Source organism: Furipterus horrens, unplaced genomic scaffold (assembly GCF_987537825.1).
Source record: "Furipterus horrens unplaced genomic scaffold, mFurHor1.1.pri manual_scaffold_2, whole genome shotgun sequence".
NCBI lineage: Eukaryota > Metazoa > Chordata > Mammalia > Chiroptera > Furipteridae > Furipterus > Furipterus horrens.
In genome coordinates this window covers 36474014-36497769 of record NW_028327172.1, presented here as the reverse complement: position 1 = coordinate 36497769, position 23756 = coordinate 36474014, and the positions used below count along the sequence as shown (strand labels likewise).

The 23756-nt window shown below is 43.6% G+C and overlaps 2 protein-coding genes across 12 annotated transcripts in view; one reads left to right on the top strand and one right to left on the bottom strand.

Annotated features, from left to right (window-relative positions):
- Nucleotides 1-6554: 6554 nt before the first annotated feature.
- Nucleotides 6555-7541, bottom strand: LOC150018156 (uncharacterized). Its single transcript, XM_090263923.1, has 2 exons — nt 7320-7541; nt 6555-7227 (listed from the first exon to the last, which is right to left on the bottom strand). Exons 1-2 carry the CDS (start codon nt 7522-7524, stop codon nt 7022-7024), a joined length of 411 nt encoding a protein of 136 aa, XP_090120049.1. The 5' UTR covers nt 7525-7541; the 3' UTR covers nt 6555-7021.
- An 89-nt stretch (nt 7542-7630) lies between these two features.
- BMAL1 (basic helix-loop-helix ARNT like 1) overlaps nt 7631-23756 on the top strand; it is a 104095-nt gene continuing 87969 nt past the window's right edge. For all 11 annotated transcript variants that reach the window (XM_090263880.1, XM_090263873.1, XM_090263913.1 and 8 more), the window contains exon 1: nt 7631-7750. The gene's annotated coding sequence lies outside the window, so the exon portion shown is untranslated. The remainder of the gene's footprint in view (nt 7751-23756) is intronic.

Sequence of the window (23756 nt, the reverse complement as noted above, 5' to 3'; positions counted from 1 at the left end):
ACATAAATTAACATTTGTTTTCTGTTTTCAAAGGGCATAAGCCTATGATCTCATTACCTGAGTGATTGTCTGTACATATAGGCCTCACTTAATCCTGTCTGCATCGCTGCCTCCTGAGACTCAACAGTTTGGCTGAACTAAGTGGCTGGGTTGGTGAACAATAGGCTGGTCTGTGGGCTTCACTTTAAAACTGGTTTCTCTTTTCTGTCCTAATGGCTTGGATAGAAAGAGCCGAGAGGTCTGAGAGGGGGGAAACCGAAAATATTTCCCTCAGCCCAAACTAAGTATAATGGGCAAAAGGGTTTTGGACAGGTGAGATGTACCTGGCACACCTTCCTCCAAAGAAGCCCTTCTTTTCCCTAATGTGGGACATTGAAAAATTAATACCTGTCTTTTGTCATCCTGTGGTTATAGATTGAATGATGTCTTTTAACCCTGTTGCCAAATCTGTTGCCTCCAGAATACAACAAGGATGCCAGTCTGTTAAATCAAGCATGCCGTTGTCCGGGGACAGCCAACCGACCTGGAATCTGCACGATCCTTCCCCATGTGGGAAGGCCACCCTCCCCTCCACACCCCTACTCTTATTAGGGATGTGTGGACCCAAGGGTAGGTAGGAGGATGGCCATGTCCAGCTTGAAGCAGCTAGAAGAGCTCGAGACCTTTGCCCATTGTCCTTTATAAGATTATAAAGGGTTTTAAGTCTGAGAGGGAGGGATTGTTATTTTTTATTGTTAAAATAATTAATTAATTAATTTTTTTTAAAAAAAGAAGAATATATGAAAGGGTGAGGCAGGAGAGCTTGTATGTATGACCCATGGGCATGGACTTGGAGGGGGTTGTTGGGAAAAGGGGGGTGCTGGGCGGAGGGGAGCAAAGGAAAAAAAATTGGAACTATTGTAACAATATAATCAATAAAATATACTTTAAAAAAAAGCAACCTCAAAAAAAATAGTATAAAAATAAATTTTGTGTTATGCTTAGAAAAGCCTTCAAGTTTATAAAATTTTTACCCATATTTTTATTTTCTCTAGTGTTTTTTTATGGATTTTACTTTTTACATTTCCGTTGGCAGCCGTCCGTCTCGAGAGACGATGGTGTAGCTTCTTAAGAGTCTATCTGCACCGCCGAGAATGGCTGTGCAGTCCGACTCGGGAGTGACACGGTATCTGTCTCCTCCCGTGTTGAATCGACATCTTGCGATGACGCTGGAGTGTCCTCTCCAGTGAAGCTGAAGCTACAGAGCCTGGGCAGGGTGATATGGAGGGTCTGCTGTTGCCCATGCAGCAGACCCCCCCTCTCTTCGCAGCTGAAGGATCCAAGGGAAAGACGGAGTCAATACAGCTTGGCTTCAGGTGCGCCGCAGGAGTTGCCGGTGTTGACTACAACGTCAAACCGCCTTAGGGACTCCGGCTCCGGATTTTCTGTTGGGGTTTACTCCCTTAGCCTTTCCCCTGAAGAGGTATGCCGCAAGGCAGCGGAGGTTTTTTGGAGTCAGAGTTTTCCTTCTCTTTTTACATTTAAACCATAAATAATAGTAGCTTATATTTTAGTGTAAGGATTTGGGTACAGAGCAAGCTTTATAAGTTTCCAAATGGCTAGCTAGTTGTCTTAATAGCATTTATTGAAAAATCCATCTTTTCCCCAAGAATTTAAAATTCACCTTTATATTATACTTGATGTTTATGTCCTTTGGGTCTGCTTCCAGATGCTATGCCTTTTCATTCATCTATTGCTCTGTTTCTAAACCAATACCAGACTAATTTAATTACCACAGTTTTGCTCTGATAATGTGTTAAGTCAAATCCTTCTCTCCCCTCTTTTCTTTTTTAAAAGCACATTGTCGATTTTTTAGTTAATGCATTTCTACAATGGCTTGACTTAACACTCGACTTTTCTTTACTAACTAGACTGAATTCTTTCCCTAAAAAAAAAAAGTATCTAGAGAGTGAATTTTAGTGCTGCTCATTCTAGCAAAACAGGGCAGACCATGCCAGTTTTATAAAGACAGTGTCTTTTTGTTCCTCAGGTCTTCTGTTGAGAAATGGTGTGGTCACTGGTGCATTAGCTCCCTCTAGCAAACTCCCCTCAGCCAAATGGAAAAGCCCCTTTGACATTTGAGCACCAAGATCTCTGGAATCTTGGCCATGTCTGCAAACAAGATCTAGTCTAAAGCATAATTACACAGTCTAGGACATATTCCAAATGAGGTATTACTGCTCTCCCATTCTGAGCTACTATGACCATCCATTCAAAAAAAGAGCCAAGGAACTTATTTTTAAAAGCAGCTGAAAGAGTTATAAACACTGATTAACCCATTAATGCCTGATTTTTTTTAATTCCCACTTTTATAAGCCCACATATGTCAACCTTGATTTTTTTAAAAAAGTCAAACTACACACACACATAGAAACGTAAATCACTTTCAACTGGGTTCACTGCTAAGAGATAGTTGTAATTTATTTTCTAATTATCCCTTAAACAACAAATGTCTTCAAAAAGCAATCTGTACTCTCCGGCACTATGTCATCTTCACTTGTTTCTGTCCCCAATGTCCCCTACATCCTCTAGTACATCTTCTGGTTCTAGAAGCAGTTTTAGTAAAACAGTTTTCTTACAGCCAAATCTCTGTTGTGCCAACCAAACCTTTTTCTCAAGTGTGAGTTTCCATTATCTCTCTCCAAGCCTATCTGTTGAGCCTTTCTTCCAAATTTCTTCAAACCTCACTTTTCACTTCTTGCTTCTCCTTCCTTTGCTCTTATTACTCTGTCTTTTCTCCTGATCTGATTCTTCTTTCACTTCAGTAAGCACCTTTGGGGAATGTTGCTCATCCCATGCCCTCCACTTTGAGAATGGTCTGTCTGAACCTCACCTCCCCTCCCTTCCCCTCCCTTCCCTTCCTTTCTCTTCCCCTCTTCCTCTTAGCAGTTGAGAGCATTCATGAAGGTCCACGTACAAATGGGTTGAAGGGCGAAGAGCTACAGAAATAGAGAATCATAAAGCAGACAGACAGGGAGAAAATAAGTCCAGAGGCCACATGACCTCAGAGACAGGAGGAGATGAGTACTGCTTCAAGCCTAATGGTGCCTCAGCTCCAGTAGTCTTTGTGAGGCCTTGCTGGGCTTCTTACTCTAGGGTTCCATGTGACACCCTCATCTCCTCTCAATAAACATTCCCCTGTGTGTTTAAGTTAGTTGAAGAGGCTCTTGTTTCTTGCATTCCCTAAATGTGAGACAACAGCCTTATCTTTGAAACATAGTCCTGGGTATTCCCCTTTCCCCCCCACAAGAAACCCTAACCAATCGGAGAATTTTAAAAAGTAACACTTTCACCACCTTGGAACTGATGACTCGAATATACAAGGGTAGGGCAAAAGTAGGTTTATAGTTGTTCATATGAAAAATAATACAATAGCCTCTGGTTGCTGAGACTCAGTGGATTGAGCGTCAGCCCGCGAGCCAAGTGTCGCTGGTTTGATTCTCAGTCAGGACACATGACTAGGTTGCACATCAGGTCCCCAGTTGGGGACACGAGTGAAAGGCTACCACACAGCGATGTTTCTTGTCCTCTCTTTCTCCTTTCCCCTCTCTCTACAAATAAATAAAAAAACAAACTAATTAATTAATTTAAAAAATACAATAAATAATAATACAAAAATAAACTCTGTGTTTTGCATACTCAGAACTGTAAGCTTATTTTTGTCCTACTCTGTATGTTTCTAAATTGTTATGTTTTTTTGTTTTTCAGAGGATTTTTCCAAAGGATGAGGCAATTTATTGAAGTGGTTAAGAGTGTGAGCTCTGGGGTCAGACTATCTAAGGAGCCTGAGACCTCAGGACCTCTCTGTGCTTCCATTTGCCCATCTGTAAAACAGGAATAATTGAAGTACCTACCTTATAGGGGTTTGTGAGAATTGAATGAGATAATGCATATAAAGCTCTTAGAACAGTGCTTGATGCATTGTAAACCTGCAGTAAATATTGTTGTTGTTATTTAGAGCAACACATTTCATTTTGGTTTTCCAAAAGAACTTTAACACATCAGTCTCAGGACTTCCCAGCCTCTTTCCAAAGAGAATACCACTGCATAACTTCCTGGCCCTGTCATTTGCCTCTCCATTGACCTCAAGTCTGTTGGACTTCAGAGCCTGTGCTTATTCCATTAGACCAGAAGTTCCCATATTTGACCGCATTGCAGATCCCATCAATATTGAATCAGAATCTTCCAGACTGGGACTTGGAAATCTGTAATTTAGAAAACTGCTAATTCTAATAGACCTGACCATTGAATCAGAGTTTGGGGAACTACTGTGGATTACACTACTTTATACTCACTACTTGATCTCTAAAATGGTGCAGTAAAATAACAATGATACTTCATATCTTTGTTAATCTTATATATCTTTAGTGTGTGCCAGGTACTGTGCTAAGGGCTTTCTATTAGCTCACTTAATTCTCACAACAATCCTGTAAAGTAGATACTAGATTTTTCTCATATTGCATATGAGTAAACTGAGGTACAAAGAGGTTAAACTAGTTGATAGAAGTCATTTCATCTAGCAAGTGTGGAGAGAAAGCATGTCATTTTCTGGGGTTAATGTGAAGATTATATTAGATAATGTACTTAAAACTGACACACACTGGGTGCTCAATAAATATTTCTTTTTCCCTTCATTTTATCCATGTGATTCTATTCATACTCAGTGAATTTTATATTGAGGAGAATATTATGACCTTTAACAGTGCCTGGAGAATTAAAATTTTAATATTCTGCAAGGTAGACATAAAGGGAAATTATGTATCAATGGAAGATGGAGGTGTTTGGATCTCTAAAAGAGAAAAATGCAAGAGAAAATATACAGTAATTTATACACAAAAGACCAGGTGCACGTGAGCAGAAATAGCAGTGGGACCACTGAGGCCACAGGACTACTTTGAGGATAGCTAAAGAGGAAAACCAAGGTATGAGGATAGAACCACATCATCTCAGGGGGGCAGAGTCTTAAACAGACATCTATCCAGCCCCATTCCTGCCACATTGTCATCCAGTTCTCACCTAGACACTTTCTGTGACAAGAAACTTAACTTATGAAGGCAAAGGAGGCTGTAGTTGTTAGAAAATTCTTTGTATTTATTCATTATAGAGTCTCTACCTACGGGTCTCCTTTAAACACCTTTAGGATCCTGAAAAATAAGTTTAATTTCTGTTCTGACACTTTCTCAAATATATAAAGACAGTTACCTTGTACTCCTTGGGGCAAAAGCTTCTGCTTCTTTTAATCTTTCCTCATATGACATACACATTTCCCAGTCTCTTTACCTTCCCCTCTTTGTGCATGTAGAAAATTTTTGTTTGCCAAACCCTAGTTGGAGACATTCCACGTGCATAATGACCAGCACTGGGCAGCACTTGTAACACCCATCTTGCTTCATATCCTACTTCTATCAACACACTCTAAGACAACCTTCCTTCATTTTGGCAGCCACATTTCACTGAGGACTCAGATTGAGTTCTCCATCACCTTAGATTCATTTCAGTCTTGCCCTTACATGCAACTATTAAGATACCTCTGTCCCGAGCCTGCCTTTCAACAGTTGGTTTTCCAGTGTGGGACCCCCCCCTCCCTCCCCATTTATCCCTGTTAGAGTCAGTTCATTACTACAACATTGCATTTGACTTGTGCTGTGTAATGGTGTCTCTTCCCTTTCCTGGCTTTATGTCATTTGGAAATGTGATGCAAATTCTCTGGGGTTTCATTCAGAAAACTAATGAAAGTCCTGACATCTGGGTCCTGGAGAGAGCCTTATGTCATCCTGATGGTAACTGCTGTGGTATGAAGGTTCTGAAGTCAAACAAACCTGGTTTGAATTATGGCTCTACCACCTACTGTGGGACCTTGGGCCAGCTGGCTAAACTCGTAGTTTCTGTTTCCTCATCTATAAAACGGGGCGTGAAGGTCAAGGGAGAAGATGCAGGGAAAGCATTTAGCACAGAGTAGATGCTGCACAAATGTTGATTCCCTCCACCCTTTCTTCTGCTCAACATGGGTTCATTAATGAGCATCATTTGATTATGGTTACTTAACATTATTTCTCTTATTAATTATACTAGAACCCAGGCTCATATTTCTTCATCTCATGTGCAATATCTTAAACAGTGCATTGCTAAAATCTCACTTGCACGGAGTAGTCTCCTTTTCAAATTAGAGCAGAGACGACGTAAACAGCAGCATGATTCCACTTGCATGTAAACTTAGGAAAAGTAATAAGCTATCAATGAAGCTGGTTAACCTTGAAAACAGTCAACACTCAGGCCACAAGCACTATTGGGCAACCACCCTGTGCCTGGCCATGAGCAGGAAATGAGCAACAGTGTCACAATGACTACAATTCAGTGTCTGTGTTCAAGGAACAGGGATAGAATTCTAGAGTCAGAGAGGCTAGTCTGGGTCACAGAAATTAGTGCACTGATTTAGTACCATTTGTTTACTATCTAGTCAACAAACACTTATACCAGGCCCCTGTCCCCACCTCCACCCCCCCATTTCACCCGTTAGGTGCTAAGGAGATGTGGGTGTCTACAACAGAAAATACACTGTCCTGGTATTCACGGAGTTTTAACATCTGGAAGGGTTGGAAGTTCTTTGTGCCAAAGGCCCTCTGCTAAGTGCTTGAGATGCAGAAATAAGGCAGATTGCATCTTATTATAAAATGCTTATTTTCTGTAACTATTTGTTTCCTTCTGTCTCACTCCGAGGACGGCTGTTTGCCATAGAGACCACAGCGGCAGCAGGGATGGTGTATGCTACACAGTAGGTGGTGAAAACCCAGCTACTGGAAGAAAATGCAACGGAAACGCTCCAGGTTTCAGTTTTCTTTTTGAACGAGAATGACAGCTCCAACAGGGCGCTTGGAGGTCAGAGGAACGAAAACAGTTGCATGGAAAAGCCTTCTAGAAATACTAAGTATTAGTCCTCTCCTTTGGACTTAGGCAAACCAAGGTGTTTTAGGTTCTCGGGTTCCTAACATTGATTTCCTAGATGGAGTTGGAGGGAGGAGGATGAGGAAATGCTGCTTTTAGTCAGGCTGTCCCGAGTGAAGAAGGGGAAGGAGGAGAGGTGAGAGTGGTGAGCCAGACGCAAGCCACGGATCCAGGGAAAAGGGACATCCAAGGCGTCCGCAAGAATCACAAAGTCTGCACCCGCAGTGGCCGCCGCGAGCGGGAGACCTGAGAGGAAAGGGAGAGCGCAGGGGCGAGAAAATCCAGGGAAAGCGCGCAGATTGGTCCCCTGCTCGGGGCGTGCGCCTCTGTGTACCAACCGATTGGTGGCGGGAAAGTAGCAGGTAAACCGGCCCTCGCCGTCTTGCTATTGGTTATCGGTCTCTCCAGCAGCCACACAACTGGCCAGCAGGGCGCCGAGCCGCGCGCGGATTGGCCGGGAGCGACGGCCGAGTTCGGCTCTCTTTGGGCTCTCGGATTGGCTAGCGGGAAGAGGCAGGTATCCGGGCTCCGCGGCTCATCCATTGGTGGGCGGGAAAGGGGGGTTGGGCACAGCGATTGGTGGGCGGGGGGCCGGGCCTGGGCCGGCGGGGAGCGGATTGGTCGGAAAGTAGGTTAGTGGTGCGACATTTAGGGAAGGCAGAAAGTAGGTCAGGGACGGAGGTGCCTGTTTACCCGCGCCGGACTCACCGCCGCCGCCGCCGCGGGATCGGAGTGGGGGCGCGGGCGCGGGCGCTCCCGGCGAGCCACGGTGAGTGTCGGGCTGGCGGCGGTCAGTGGCACGGCTCCGAGCACCTTGTCGGGAGCCGTTAGCACCCTGGCAGGCATGGCGACCCCGCCGCCGCCCGGGTCGCAGCCCGGCCGCCAGGGAATCCTGCCCGACGTGCCCGCTGCCGGCCTTAAAGGGCCCGTGCCCGCTCCCTGCCCCCACCCGGGTCGTGGGGAGGCTGCGCCCCTTAAAGGCGCCGCGCCCGTCCGTCCCCATCCTTCCTCATAGGGGCTGGTGCTATGGGGTAGGACGGGCAGAGGTGCCGCAGACACCCCTAAAGGGACCAAGAAAGTACCTACCTCCCCTCCGCGGGCATCGCTACCTGACGGGGGTAGGGAGCAGCCAGCTGCCTCTTAAAGGGATAGCTCCGCCTTTTGGGAGCAATGACCGGCTGAGGGCGAGTCCGAGGATGTATCATTGGGAGCTGCGGGGTCCCCGGAGGAGACTATCCTTGATGGCTGCATCGCCAAGGGCGTTGGGCTAGCAATGCCGCTTCTGCCCTTCCTCCTCCTCTCCTTCACTTCCCTTTCGGGAGTCTGCAGGGTTGGGTGGGGGCGGGGAGGGCGTCTTCGTCGGGCTTAGGGAGTCCGAGCCTGCCCGTCCCTTCGGCTCTATTTTGGGGGAGACGGGCCGACCCCAGCCTGCGAACTTTCGTCTGGCCTGCGCCGTTTGGGTTCTGGACAGCCCCGGGGAGAGCCCCCGTGGGTATGACAGCAGGTGCCACACAGCCCGAGGATGTCGCCCGGCGTCCAGGTGTGGGCCCGCCGCCGGTCCTGGAGCTCTGGAGCGCCGCGGAGGGCGCGGCGAGGCTGGCTCCAGTACCAGGTTTGACAGATGTCAGAGAAGAGAAAGGTTCCCGCTCGTGATTGCCGGGCGTTGACAGCCAAAAAAGCTTTCGTTTGCTCCGAGGAAGAAGTAGAATAGAAATTAGTGCCGACCTTGTCGGGGGCACGGGTCAACCACCCCAAGGGGTCTTGAGAGTCGGCTGCGGGGCACATGCAGGTGCCAGAGGGCAGGCGTAGGGGAAGGAAGGGAAACACCGGCCTTTGGCATCTGTTGTCAAGTTTATCCGGCCGGCGGGGAGACTGGGCTGACACCCTTTTTCCCTCCCTCACGGGCTAGGCTTCTTCCCCGGCATATAGCGTTGTTTTGGCATTTTGGCGCTTGCGGTTTCTTCTCTCTGCTTAGTTATTCCTCAGCAAGGAATTATTGGCCAAGTTTTATCACCGAGCTTCCAGAAAAAAAATTCTATATTTATGAAGAAGAGTTCTTGACTGTACCTGTATTTCCAGGGCTTTTAAAAAATAAAAAAACAAACACTGCTGATTAGATTCATCTCATTTGCCCCAATACTTGCTTGTCATTTGCCCTTCTGACATTTGCTGCTGTTCCCCTCTTTAATCTATTTTTATATGACAACTATTATTTTAATTCTTCTGGTCCCATTGATATCAGGATCTGACAATTTGGGTTGGAGTTCTTAATTAACGTACTGGTTGAATCATGAGCTTAAAATAATTATTGCTGCTCCTGAGCAGTTTTGAATAATCTCATGCTTTCCGTGCTTGCAAGAAAAAAAAGAAAATCACTGCTGTTAAATTTGATTTCCATATCAATGAAATTTCAAAAATAATTTTTAAAACACGAAGTTGAGCGGTTCAGTCCATGCTCTGTTACTGAGTTCACTTTATTGCTAAGTCTTTAAAGCAGTTTGTTGAACATATTTAGATGGCTTTAAAATATCCTGGGCATGGTTTGAAATTGTCTCTATCACCTGAAGCTGCATCTATAGAGGCATTTTGGTTTTGATTGTAAATGTAATCAGTGAATAATGATAATTAAGTTAAAACCATAGTTAAGTATGTACGTTATTCCAACCTATAAAATTTAAAATGAGGGAGAGTGGAAGGAACAAGTGTGGTGGAAGAGCACTAGATTGAGAATTAAAACATCCTGGTTTCAGCCCAGACTTGGGCTTTTATGGCTATGCTGCTTGGGGCAAGTTGCTGAACTTTATGGGTTCTATTTGCCTCAGATGGAAAGTAAGGTAGTTGAACTAGATGATCTCAAAGGTTCCTTCTGCTATAAAGTTCTGTGTGTCTCTAAATATTTAATACATTTGAATTCAGGTTGGTATTTTACCTGCTGGAACCTCCAGAATATCTGAGCTGAAGTTCTATTTTCATAGACGCTTAAACAGATCAACAGATGGTGTTTTAAAGACTCCATTTCAAATGATTTATAAAATGATGACTTCTTAGGAGTTTTTCTGCTATTTGCAAAAGAGGTTTGCCTACCGCAGAAAGGAAAAGGAGGTGGCTGTGCTTTCAGATCTATCCCTCTACACCAATAATGTCTACCCAATTTATATACTAGGTGGTGGACAAGTACTGTAGAAAGACTTGGCTATGTTAACAAAACTGTAAGAATATGTAAATATTGCCTTCCTTCTATGAGCTTACTTTCATATGTGATTTGCATCATCAGCTTTCACTGTGATGGTGGATTGCCCCTTACAATGTTACATATAATTACACGCAGTGATTTTAGTTAGTGTCATGGTAAACACTTGCAGGGAAGTAAAAAAAAATCCTTTGTAAACCTTAAGGTTTATTTAGGAGCCCAGCAACACAGGCATGTTGCCCTTCTCTACAGTTCTTTCTCTCCTCATTGCCGGTTTATTATAATACGCAGATCTATCCCAAACTCCACCCTGGCACTCTCTCTCTCTCTCTCTCTCTCTCTCTCTCTCTCTCTCTCTCTCTCTCTCTCTCTTTCTCTGTGTGTGTGTGTGTGTGTGTGTCTGTCTCTGTGTCTCTGTCTCTTGGACTTGCTCTGTCTGACTTAAGCTCTCTTAGTATCTCAGTATCTCTTCCTTTCTGCCCATAATGTCCTGTCTCTTTTCCCCGTGTCTCCTCTCCTCTTAGTTCAGAGAAAGCAAGTGAATCTCTCCTCTCTTCCCTCTTCTTGGACCCTTGCTTTGGGTGAATGCCTGGAGTTCGGTAGCAGGACTTAGGACTTGGGCTTGGGCTGTGTGCCTTGGAAAGTGCTTGACTCCTCTGGCAGCAGGCTCCGTTTGTGTGGTGTAATGACAGTGCCTGCCTCATGGAATCTGCATGAGGATCCAAGGAGCAAGGGAGATGATGCATGTAAAATGCCTGGCGCACAGGAAGCCCTCCCTCAGTGCCTGCTGCCACTCCCTCCCACTGCTGCCAGAGTCCGCGCACTGGAATAGCCTTCATACCATTTCTCTTCAGCCTTGTCACCAATCCCAGAAAAACCTTTGTCTTGATTTAGGAGAGAAAGGATGGAAGGGGGAGAAACAGATCTGATACAGTCCTGCTTTCACATGTCTACACTTGGTCCCCTGAGTCTGTATGCTCCTCACTCTCCTCCCTGTCTGGCAACCTCTCACAGGCTCTGAACATTCACCTTATCCACTCTCTCATCTGCTCTGTCCTTAGATCCTGCCCTCAGGCCTCTCTCTCTCTACCACCCCTTCTCTATATTTCTTCTCAAAGATCTCTAAAAACTTTAAATCCTGAATTCCAGGGTCCTGTTCTTAGGCCAAAATGGTTCTTCTTGGCTCCTTTGTAGCTTTTATTCTGCCTTTCTTTCCCTCCTTGAAATCCCTTCCGTCTTCCACCTTTGGGTCATGATGCTTTTTGGTTCTCTTCCTGCATACCGTAAAGATTGGTGTCTGTCCTGGTCTCCAGTCTTCACATTATCCCCCCTCGCCTAGAATCCCATTTTCAGTCCTGATCTGATCTATTTCTCCTGCTTCAGCTGCTAGCAAGTTCACTGTACACACTAACGGCAACCTGTAACTGGCATTTGTGGCCTTGGAGTTACAGATTGCAAACTGCTTGCAAGCACTGTCACCTTCCTAACACCCTGGTGCCTGTCCCCTTTCACCTCCCAGCTGTCCTGAGAGGCAGTTTTGTTGGGTGGTTAGAAGCACAGACTTTGGAGCCAGATTTCATATCCTGCTTCTTACTAGGTTTATGACTTGTGGTTAAGTTGGTTTGTTCACTGTCTTGGTTCCTCATCTATAAGACTGGGATCACTATAGTCCTTATCTCAAAGAGTTGCAGTGTGAATTAAATGAGTTAAAACATTAAAAATACATGAAGCTATTCATGACACATAGTAAGCACCCCATGAATGTTAGCTGTCTGCATTGTTGCTCCTTTTTGCCTCTCCATATCCAGCCTGCCTGTCTACCAGGCTTTGCTGTGTGCACAGAACTGTCCAAACTAAAGGACAATCCATTCCCTGGGCCAGCCCTTGGCCCATTCCATGCCCCAACCTTTTCATGTCCAAATCCTACACTGCTTTAAGACCCAGCTCAAATGCTTGGTCCTCTAGGAGCTATTTCTTCATTCTGTTTTTCTTCCTTCCCATGCCTGGCAGCAGTGTACCCCAGCCCTTGATCTACCTAATTATCTTAGGTACTGATGCCTTCTCTGGGAATATCTCACAAGCTTGCTCAGGGCAGGTACTTTGGGGGAGTCCATTTTGGTTTCCCAAAATGACAGGCACAGGGAGACTTCAGTATCTGTTTGTCCAATTCCAATTAACTGTCTGGAGGAAGAGTTGGGATGGGATAGTCACTCAGGAACTCAGCAAATAGAGGGAAGGGGGATACACCTGTGGAGGGGACATGAACTGAGGAATGCAACCAAGGGCACAAGTGGACGTGGTCAGGAATAAATAGGTCTACATGGAAGGACGGTTTTGAGTTGGTAACTTAACCTCTGGGGAGATGGAACTGGATAAGCTTTAGTCATCTTTGTTTCAGAGGAGTGTTGAGTGCTGACATTTGATGGCAAATGATTTTTTATGTTAGTACATGCTGTTCTTTTAAGTAGAATAAGTTCTTGTTTATCCAGCCTGGTTAAAGAAGGGGTTGGATGGTCTGCTTAATTTAATATTCTGGTTAATACTCTACCCATTGGATTTTGTACATATACTGAGTAAAACATTTAATGCTTTTAAAAGGCAAGAAAGGACTTCCGGTCAAGTGGAGGTATAGGTTGACATACTTTGCCCCCTCACACAATCATAAGAAGGATTACAACTAATCTCAAAACAAAAACAACCAGAACTGTTTGAAAATTGAACTGTATGGAAGTCCGACAACCATGGATTTAAAGAAGAAATATTCATCCAGACGGGTAGGAGGGACAGAGATGACATGGTGTCACTGTGGTGAGGAGGCAGTGGCAAGACAGCAATGGTGGCTGGTGGAACGGGCGGTCCCACATTCATGTGTGGTGGATAAAAGCCAGGAGGGACACCTGGGGAGTGATCCCAGCCCCAGGCCTGACCACACAGCCCAGGGTTCCAACCCTGGGAAAATGAAGTCTCATAGCTTCTGGGTATGAAAACCAGTAGGGGTTGGGGCAGCAGAAGAAACTTCTCGTCTCTCAGGAGAATCATTCAGAGGGCACACACAGTCCTAGAACTTACGCAAACCCACGTACTCTGGGAATCACCACCAGGGAAACAACTAGAGTGGCACCAATCACATATGGGAAGTGGGTGAAGTTACTGGAAAAGGGGTGAGTGCTGAGCAAGCAGCATTGTTCCCTCTCTGACCGCTTTCCCACATGCAGCACCACAAAGCGGTGGAACATGTCGCCCCGTGCTGATGAATCCCTAACTAAGGCTCAGCCCCTTATAACATAACAGGTGCGCTAAGACAGGGACTCAAAGCAGCTCTGCGTAATACACAGAAACACACACAGGGAGGCTGCCAAATTGAGAAGAGAAAGAAATATAGCCCAAATGAAAGAACAGATCAAAACTCCAGAAAAAGAACTAAACAAAATAGAGATAGCTAACCTATAAGATTCAGAGTTCAAAACTCTAGTGATAAGGATAGTCAGAGAACTCACTGAGTATGGCAAACACATAAGGGAAGAAATGGAGGCTACACTAAGTGAAATAAAGAAAAATCCTCAGGGAACCAATAGTGAAGGGAAGGAAGCAGGGCTTCAAATCAGTGAATTGGAACATAAGGAAGAAATAAACAGTCAGCACAGAATGAAAAAACAATAATTCAAATAAATGAGGAGAGAATAAGAAGACTCTGGAACATCTCCAAAAGTGCCAACACCAGTCATTCAGATGCCAGAAGGAGAAGAGGAAAAGCAAGAAATTGAAAACTTATTTGAAAAAATAATGAAAGTAAACTTCCCTAATTTGGCAAAGGAAATGGACATACGAATCCAGGAAGCACAGAGAGTCCCAAAGAAGCTAGATCCAAAGAGGACCACACCAAGACACATCATAATTAAAATGCTAAAGGTTAAGGATAAAGAGAGAATCTTAAAAGCAGCAAAAGAAAAGCAGAGAGTTACGTACAAAGGGGTGCCTATAAGACTATCAGCTGATTTCTCAAAAGAAACTTTGCAGGCAAGAAGGGACTGGCAAGAAGTATTCAAAGTGACGAAAAGCAAAGACCTACAACCAAGATGACTCTATCCAGCAAAGCTATCATTTAGAATGGAAGGGCAGATAAAGTGCTTCTCAGACAAGGTAAAGGTAAAGGAGTTCATCATCACCAAGCCATTATTATATGAAATGTTAAAGGGACTTATTTAAGAAAAAGAAGATCAATGGGGGAAAGATGGGACAACTGTAATAGAACAACAATAAAAAAATGGAAAAGAAAAGGTCAAAACTATGTACAATAAAATGACAATAAACTCACAACTGTCAACAACTGAATCTAAAAAACAATAACAAACTAAGTAAACAACTAGAGCAGGAGCAGAATCTTAGATATGGAGGGTTATCAGTGGGGAGGGTGGAGGGGAGAACGGGGGGAAAGGTACGGGGATTAAGAAGCATAATTGGTTGGTACAAAACAGACAGGGGGATGTTAAGAGTAGTAAAGGAAATGGAGAAGCCGAAGAACTTATATGCATGACCCATGGGTGTGAACTAAGTAGGGGGGATTTCTGGAGGGAAGAGGGGTACCAGGTGGAAGGAGGCAAAGGGAAAAAATTGGGACAACTGTAATAGCATCATCAATAAAATGCACTTTAAATAAATAAACAAACATAAGTAAAATGAACAGTCATAAAATATCAAAAAATAAATGAATAAGTCAAGAGAAATCTTACAGAGCTAACTGCCTTTAGCTGCCAACTACTAGTTTGAAATGTAAACTAGACGAATTAGTTTCTTTGAGTCTGATATATCTCATCTGCAAAATAAGAATAACACTCTGTTAGTCATCCTATGTTTATTAATTTTTTTAATCCTCCTAACAACCCTATGAGGTAGGTGCGCTATTTATCCTCACTTATCCACAGTGAGGCATTCTTGTAAACTGTTCAAGTCACTCAGCTGGTGTGGCGTGGAACAGGATTTGTGCGTGGGGCCTTGAGTCTGCTCTCTAAGCACTGTAACAGATGTCTCCTAGGAGGAACTGTTGTATTAGGTCTTGTATGTGAAGTGCCTAGCCCCATGCCAGGAGCCTACTAGGCCTGCAATGGCTGGTGACCAGTCATACTGTTGACAGACATGGTATGCACCTCCTTTTAAGCAGGACCGAAGCCCTTGGCAGTGGGATGCAAGGGATGTGTGTTTGGATATTACCCTAGTAGCAGTTACAAGGGCTTGTGAGCATTATTCTCACACCCTGTTGTGCATTTCTGTCTCTTGGTTATTCCTGGCGTCCTGAAGCATTGCTCTTACACAGGCCTTCTGTGTCTCCCGCTCCCCACATGTGTGAGATGAACCTCTGAACAGAACCCATTACCCCCATCACAACCATCTGCAGAGCTCCTCACTGGGGAAGAGACCTTTTCAAAGTCTCTCACCTTCTTCCTCCTCTCCCCAGCTAGAGACAGACATTTACAGCCCTGGTGTGTGTGTGTGTGTGTGTGTGTGTATGTGTGTGTGTGTGTGCGCGTGCGTGCGCGCGTGTGTGTATATTTAATGCCAGTTATTCCCCAAATACATTTAGATGGTAAGGGAAACACTGTTTTATGTCAAAAACCTGTTACATAAAAATGTGTTATATAATGTTCAGATATATACTGCACAGGGAAATTAGATACCACTTTTTTCCCCAAAGACTAAAAAGATAACAAATAGAGGCTATACTGAATATAATTAATCTTGGATTTAGAAGATATGGAAAGACATGCCCTGTCCTCCCAGCTGTCATTCGGAACCTCTCTCATTCTTGAGTGCTCCAAGGCTGGGATGCATAGGAAGTTGACCTGAATCTGCCGTGGAATCTGTGGTGAGATGGATCCTCTGGAAATTGTCTCTTTTTAAGAGGAAGAAAAATGCCTTGACATCTTGCTCGCTAACATCTTTCTTATGTCCAAAGCAGAGGGAAGACGTTCTTTTTACCCTTCCTACTTAGACTACTCTGGCCAACTTCTAACCAGTTTTCTGCTCTACCCTCTACTTCCTTCAATTCTTCCCACACGATATGGCAGCATGTGATTGACCACCCTGTGTCCAGTCCTCCAGGCTCTCCAGTCTGCCCATTTCTCTTCACCAGCCCTGTTCCCTGCCCCATCCCCTATTCCCAGAAGGAACGGTGTGCCTGAGGTTCAATTCTGCTTGTTTCTGCCCTGCCTGGGCTACCCCATGCCATAATTTCTCTCTTACTGTATGTCTTCATGCCCCTCTTGACCTGAGAGGCTCTTTTTGCCTTAGCCTGCCTCGAGTCTCTCACTTCTTCTGATGGCACTTGTCCCTTTTGTGTGTTCTCTCTCATCCCTCCCCCCTTTTGATTGCCAGCCATTCATTCAGAAGCATTGGTACTTTATATTTAGCAAATTATCATATTGTATCTAATCAGATGGCCAATTCTCTCATTTTTAAATTGTTTCATGAATAATTATCTTGTCCTCACTTCCCACTCTCCAACTCTACTCATTTACTCATTCAGTGAAGTTTATTGGATGGCTACCATGTGCATAGCACTGACCATATAGCAGTGAACAAAACAGAGTTCCAGTAGGAGGAGACAGACAATACACAGTTAAACATGTTAACTCCTGATAGTGATAGATGCTAGGAAAGCAATCAAAGAGAGTAAAACAGTGATGAGAATGGGAGGAAGGAGCTTGCTTTAACTGGGTCTTCCAGGGAGGCCTCTCTGAAGAGGTAACATTTGAGCTCAGCTGCAGCAAGAGCTAGGGGAAAGTATCCCAGGAAGAGGAAACAAGTGCAAAGGCCCTGAGGTTGGAAGTAGCTTGATTGTTTTTGAGGAAAGTAAAAGATTCTGTAATTGGATTATGAGTTCATTACGTACAGATGTTTTATCCTCCCTGTAACCTTTAACCCAATGCTAGAAATAAATGCATACAGAATTGGAACATTTGCCCTGGATTATATATTGTATAAATAGCAGTTCACTGTGCTCAGAAGACTTTTACTAAAACCTATTGCATATAAACAAATTAAGGATCTGAAGGGCTTTCTCATAAATCTACTCTTAGCATGTATCGCCAACCATTATTGTTTTAATTATGTTTAGTGTAGCGCTTCAGACATCAGAATTCCATTTCACATGCGCAGCCATGTTAAAAACAGGTTTTGTTCCAAAAGTTTATTTGTAAGACAGTTGATGGGAATTTAGGATCGATTTTCCTATAGAAAAAAATGAACTAAAAGGTGGTTTCATTCCCAGGCAAGCCCATGAAAGCCATTTAATGCTACCTGTAGCTGAAACCATACTATTTAGTACTAAGGCATTAATTAATTAAGACTTCTGAAGCTAGACCCCCTCATCTATATGGCATTATACGTCATTTACTTTTAGCATTAATGAGACCCATTTACCTTTGTCACATCTCCTACTCTTTTTCCAGTCTGTCAGAGTGGGGAAAACCTGCACTGGGAGTGCGGAGAGGCCCAGGCTCCATCCAGTCTTGGTAGAGCCACTGACTTACTGACTACCTTTGAGTAATTTGCCTTCACCGAACTTTGATTTCTCAGGCTTTTGTTGACTATAAAATCTTGTTTAAGCCTGCCTTCAAATGGCTACCTCAAATATCTTTTTGACAAAGTAGATAGTAGACAAAAATGAGGAACTCAGGAAGTTCCCATGCATAATGCTCAACAGTTACGCATTCAACATGAACCTTGATTTTGATCTGTTATCTTTCTTGATGAGTTGAAAGAAATTTTGTCCTAGAACTTTTGGTCCAGATAAGATTCCTGTGTTCTTGGCCAACTTATCTTTCATATACTTATGTAAATCATTTTTCTCTTTAACTCTTAAGGACAAAAATGGTGGCTGTGGCTTGTTGCTTATGAAATATACTTGTAAGTGCCCTTAAGGAATGGAATGCGTTTGCAGGAGAGAGCAGAGCTGAAAGAGTGTGGGATCAAAACAGTTTTAAATGTTAACTGCAAAGCTATTTTCAGTATCCTGCTGGAAGAAAAAAAAATTTTTTTTAAAGGCTTTAGATGATACAAGAGGTTTCTGTTCCAAAGGAGACAAGAGCCACAGGTTTTGCAGTGGTGAACACTACTTGATCTTTAATTACCACTCCTCCTTCATTGCCTACCTCCTAGCTTTGTTTTTGGCACCACGAGCCACATTTGCTGTTTGGGAGGTTTCATATTTAAATAACGATAGTAGCAGAGCTCAACTGGGACTCAGGGTGTTAGGGATGTAGAGTTCAGGTGACTTAGGGTGCAGAATGCTATGTTATGAACTTCCCAGTAGATTCTAGAGTGAAGCCTCACTCTAGAATCTACTGGGGGTAGCAGGACACTTTTAGCACTGCCTCTGTTTGGTTAGTTGAGAATGGCACCCAGCTATTTTTCTCTTCCTTCCTTTCTTCCTTCTTTCCTTCCTTCCTTCCTTCCTTCCTTCCTTCCTTCCTTCCTTTCTTCTTTCTTTTTTTGCTGGAGGGCAAAGCAAGGAGTTGGTGCAAAAAGTTCTTTGTGGACTTCCCTTTGGAGCTTGAAGGTGGCATTGTACCTAGGCTTCCTCCTTAGACGCTGAAATATGAACAGGTATTTTAGTTGCTGTATCCCCAGCAACTAAGACAGGATCTGTGCAAAGTAGTCACTCAATCATTAGTTGTTGAGTGAGTGAATTCAGCTTGGGAAAACCACAACTCTCTTTCCTTTTCTGATAGTACAGATTCATGAACTTGGTCTTACAAGGGACTTTGGAGTTTAAGTCACCATTACCTTTTGTCATCTTATTCTTTCAGTTTGCCATGTATCAGTATCTTTTATTGATGATCAGTAACTAGCTGGCAGTGGTTGTCCCTGCCCTGCTGATGTTCATCTTTATGTTATCTTTACTTGGCTTCAAAGTACAGCAAATTAATAACTGAGCCACATCAACTTAAAGAAAAGTTGGGGTGTATTTGTTTGGGCGTAGTACTACAGATTTATTTATTCAGTCAACAATTATCTAAAGGACCGTATATGAGGCTAGACCCAGAGGATGAGCAGAAATCATTATAATGGCTAAGGAGCGTGAGATTTTATATGCTGATAGGAGATAATCCAAGGCCATGTATAATGCCAATAAAGTGATCTAAACTATCTATTATAAGTGCTACAGAAATTCAGAGATCAGAAATAGCTTTTCCAGGAGGGAGGAGGCTTCATGGAGGTCAGCAGATTTAAACCCAACCTTTAAGGATGGGTAGGATTTAGCCCTGGCTGCTGTGGCTCAGTGGATTGAGCACCGGCCTGCGAGCCAAGTGTCGCTGGTTCAATTCCCAGTCAGGACACATTACTAGGTTGCACGCCAGGTCCCCAGTTGGAGGCGCGAGTGAGAGGCAACCACACAGTGATGTTTCTCTCCCTCTCTTTCTCCTTTCCCCTCTCTCTAATAAAATAAAATAAAATAAAATAAAGAAACAAATAAATAAATTATATTAAAAAAAAAAAAAAAAAGGATGGGTAGGATTTAGATTTACACACAAGGATAGCACAGGCATTTCCAGGAAATGGATAAGTGGCAACATAGCACAATTAAAAGCACCGAGGTAGAAATGACCAGCTTGTATTCAGGGACATGGACGTACCTAGAATGGAGGATTCACAAATAATGGTGGGAACTTAAGTTTGGAAGATCGTTCAAGGCCTAAACCAGAAGTGTGTCATTTCAGTTGATAATAATTGCTAAGGTAGAGAGAATTTCATCTAATTCCTACAAAACCCTAAGAAATAGGTCTTATTATTAGCCTCATTTTAGAGATGAGGAAATTGAGGCACAGAGTGATCTGGTAACCTGCCTAAGGTCACACAGCTGGTAAGCAGTAGATTCAAGCGCAAAAACCACGCCATGGAGGTTCTTGACCAGCGCACTCTGCTGTCTCCTAATGTCCTCCAGAGGCAGAATTTGGGCTTGGTTGTAGGAGGTTTTAGAGCCATGCACTGGAAGTGGACAAGATGATGTTTCACCCACTCTTTCATTTTGTAGGTGAAGAAGCTCAGAAAGGGTAAGTGACAGGTCAAAGTTTATTTAGTGAGGTAGAGACTGGTAGGCAGTGGAGAACCACTGAACTTATTTTATTATTGTTATTATGTTAGTGACATGAAATAATTCTCCTTAGAACATTAGTCCAGTGTAAGTGTTCTTGTTGGATTGGAGCAAAGAGGGATGAACTGCAGCAGAGATCCGATAGGAGGCTGCTAGCCTGAATCTAGACAGAGGGTGGGAGGGAGCCAGAACCATGAATTAATTGTCGATTATGTTAATCTGCATGGCTGTTTTCAGTCACCCATTAGATTTTTAGAGTGAGGGAACATCTGCCTGTATGAGTGGCTTTCAAGTATGTGAATCTGCACTGTACTCTGACTATGATACCTTGGTTAATGTATTCTCCAGAAGCAAAGCACCATTATGAAAGTTGAATGTTTAAAAGCAAATATCCACATCTTCTGGAATGAGCACTGTATTAAGAACCAGATAACCTGTATTCTAGGCTGCTTCCACTACTTAAGCAACAGATAGCCTAAGCCAAATGACTAAATGCCTCAAACTGGCTCATTCCTTACCTGTGGAATAGGTATAACAATTTTTGTTGTACCTTACAGTGCGGATCTAATGCTGGAGTGAGATAAGGAAAGGGTTTGAAAGCTGTAAGTTGCCCCATTGTAGGTTGTAGGGAGCAGCTTCCTGGTTTGAAATATGTACATATTGATTGAGTCTAGAGAGAGAGGAAGGGAGTGAGAGAGAAACATTGATTGGTTGCCTCCCGTATGGGGATTGAACCCCCAACCTTTTGGTGTACAAGACGATGCTCCAACCTAGCCACACTGGCAAGGGCCAGCATCCTGGTTTTGATACTGGTTTTGATAAGAAGGTGTACTGGCCTTACAGGGATAGCCTGGAGGGTGCCGAAGGAAGTTTCCCACCTCAAGGGCACTGTTAGGGATGTGGCGCTGTCCACCAGGTGGGTGCTGACAGGCTTCACTTTGCTGCATTGGACCATATTTTAAGGGTGATATTATACTTCACCTTTAGACACGGCGAGCTGCAGCCTGAGCATGGATGGAAAAGTTAGACACAGACATCCAAGTTCATCTCTTCTCCTCTGCACACACTTCTCAGGATAGTGATGCTCTGCTGTAAATCTGAAAAACAAGTGTCAGGATCTAGCCAACTGGCCAATTGGGCATTCTTGGATGTTTTACTATCCTGGGGCATGAGGCAGAAGTCCAGAAAAACCTTGAGTTGCTTCAGGAATTAATAGGTGAGCCAATATGCTGCCTAGGTAATACCTGGTTGCAAAACCTGTAACAGAGTCTTGACATGAAGGACAAAAGATTTGCCAGATCTGATTTTTTGTTGGTATTGCATGATGCAGCTATTATTATTATTTATTAACATTATTAATAACAGCACATAAGCTTTGAGTATTTATCATCTGCTAAGTACTGTGCTAAGTGCTTACATGCCTTTTCCCGTTTAATCCTCACCATAGACCTGTGGTGTGGGACCTTCAGTCTCACTCTCCAGTTAGGCAGACTGAGGCCTAAAGGTGCCTCAGATGACAGCGAGTGGAAAAGCTGTGATTCAAACCCAGGACAGTCTCTCTCCTGAGCCTGCACTCTTTATAGCACCAATTTTCTTCCTTCCTTCTCCTGGCACCCTGAAATGCTTCTCGTCTCTAGTTTTGAGGTTTCTGAAGTGCAGTGGGTCTTTGGAAGGCATTTTGGCTAGTAGACATGTCACCACACAGTGGTCTCAGCTCACTGCGGCTCTCCCTTCTTTGCCACCATGGCTGCCATCTAGCAGCTCTCATCGGTTGCTCTGTGACTCACGAACAAATGGATGCCAACGATGAAGGCAGCAGATTGACTAACTCTTTCCAGCTAATGCATGTGGGGGATTTTAAAGGGAGAAAAAGAAGACAGAAAAGGAAATTGCTCTGGGTCAGTTTTTCAGAAATGTCTCCAGTTTTCATGTTGATGCTTGCCAAAATCTCCCCACAAAAGCCTTTCCAAATGTCATCCTGATGACACCATTTACCTCTGTGTGTGATTTACAGAGCACTTTTTACTGCACTGTCTTGTTTAATCTTTACCACAACCCTATGAGGAGAGATGAAATAAAGATAAGGATTTAAGCTATTGTCCAGGATCCCAAAGTTACTCAGTGGCAGAGCCCAGGCTTAAAACCTGTTTTTCTGACTTTAACCTCTCTCTTCCCAAGTTCTGCTTTGCTTTCTTTATTAAAGATGTTCTCAAATGGATGATTTACTGTATTTAGAAGTCATTAGGCATCATTAAACTGAAGTATTTTATGCTACTCACTCGTACTGAATCAGACTTGCTGATTCAGAATAAAAGGTCATGTGATTGGTTATTGTGTTGGGTTTAATTGCTTTGACCTACTTTGTATGGTTCAGACTATACATAGATCATTTGTGGTATATTATTGGGTCAACAGCCCTTCTTAACTTTAGAAGTCCCAAGGCTTGAGTGCTGGACTGTGAACCAAAATGTTGCCGGTTCAATTCCCAGTCAGGGAACATGCCTGGGTTGCAGGCCAGGTTCTCAGTTGGGGGTGGGTGAGAGGCAGCTGATCCATGTAGCTCTCACACATTGGTGTTTCTCTCCCTCTCTTTTTTCCTTCCTTCCTCCCCCTCTCTCTAAAAAGTAAATAAGTTAAATCTTTAAAAAAAAAAAAAGAAGTCCCAAGACTTTAATAGATTATAAAAACATGGAGTTTACATAATTTATTTAATAAGTTGACCATGGGGTTCTTGGTTAGGAACACAAGGTCCTATTCTCACATTGTTTCCATGGAGAAGTTAGCCTTGGCTCACATGATTTCAGTTCTCAGTGCCTTTACAGTGGATAGTGGTCTAGGCCTTCTATCTTCAATATGTGGCTTCCACTTGGTAGTTGGAAGTGGAAGCTTCGGTTTTTACTGTCTCCCAGAGGAAAGATCAGGAGGCACACATGCACCCATTTTAAGGGCTAGATCTGGAAATAGCACATTCTTTTATCCCAGTGACCAGAACTTAGTCATATGGCTACATTTTACCTGCAAAGGAGGCTGGGAGATACCTTTAGTTGAGAGGCCATGAGTTCAGCAAGATCTCTGCTTTTAAAGGATGCAGAGGAGATAGGACATTGCAGGAGGTTAGCAGTCTGCTACATCATGATACCAATGGAAAGGAGTAAATAAAGTTTGAAGCCCGTGCCAGGATAGCTGGGGAGATAAGAGTCCAGGGTCAGAATCTAGGCAGGCACACAGAAATCAAGGCATGTGCAGCCATCTAGAGGTCAGGGCAGCTCATTGCTCAGAAACGAGGCAGCCAGGTAGAACCCAGGTGCTCGAAGTAATAACAATAATTTCCAGAAGTCTTTAGTTATAAGTAAGAGGAAATTCATCAATGTGAGCAGTACAGTAGAAAGAGCACTGGGCTAGGAGTCAGAAGACCCAGGTGTGAGTCGAGCCCTTCCACTTCATAACCTGGGGCAAAATACTCCAATAAGCATTTGCTTTATCGTCTAGAATATG

Bases quoted from the DNA above. Each gene is read 5' to 3' on its own strand.
- LOC150018156 (XM_090263923.1), bottom strand. From the start codon at position 7,524: ATGGATGAGCCGCGGAGCCCGGATACCTGCCTCTTCCCGCTAGCCAAT. The intron at 7,228-7,319 runs GTTGGTACACAG...CTTTCCTCTCAG, and splicing joins TACTTTCCCGCCACCAATCG to GTCTCCCGCTCGCGGCGGCC.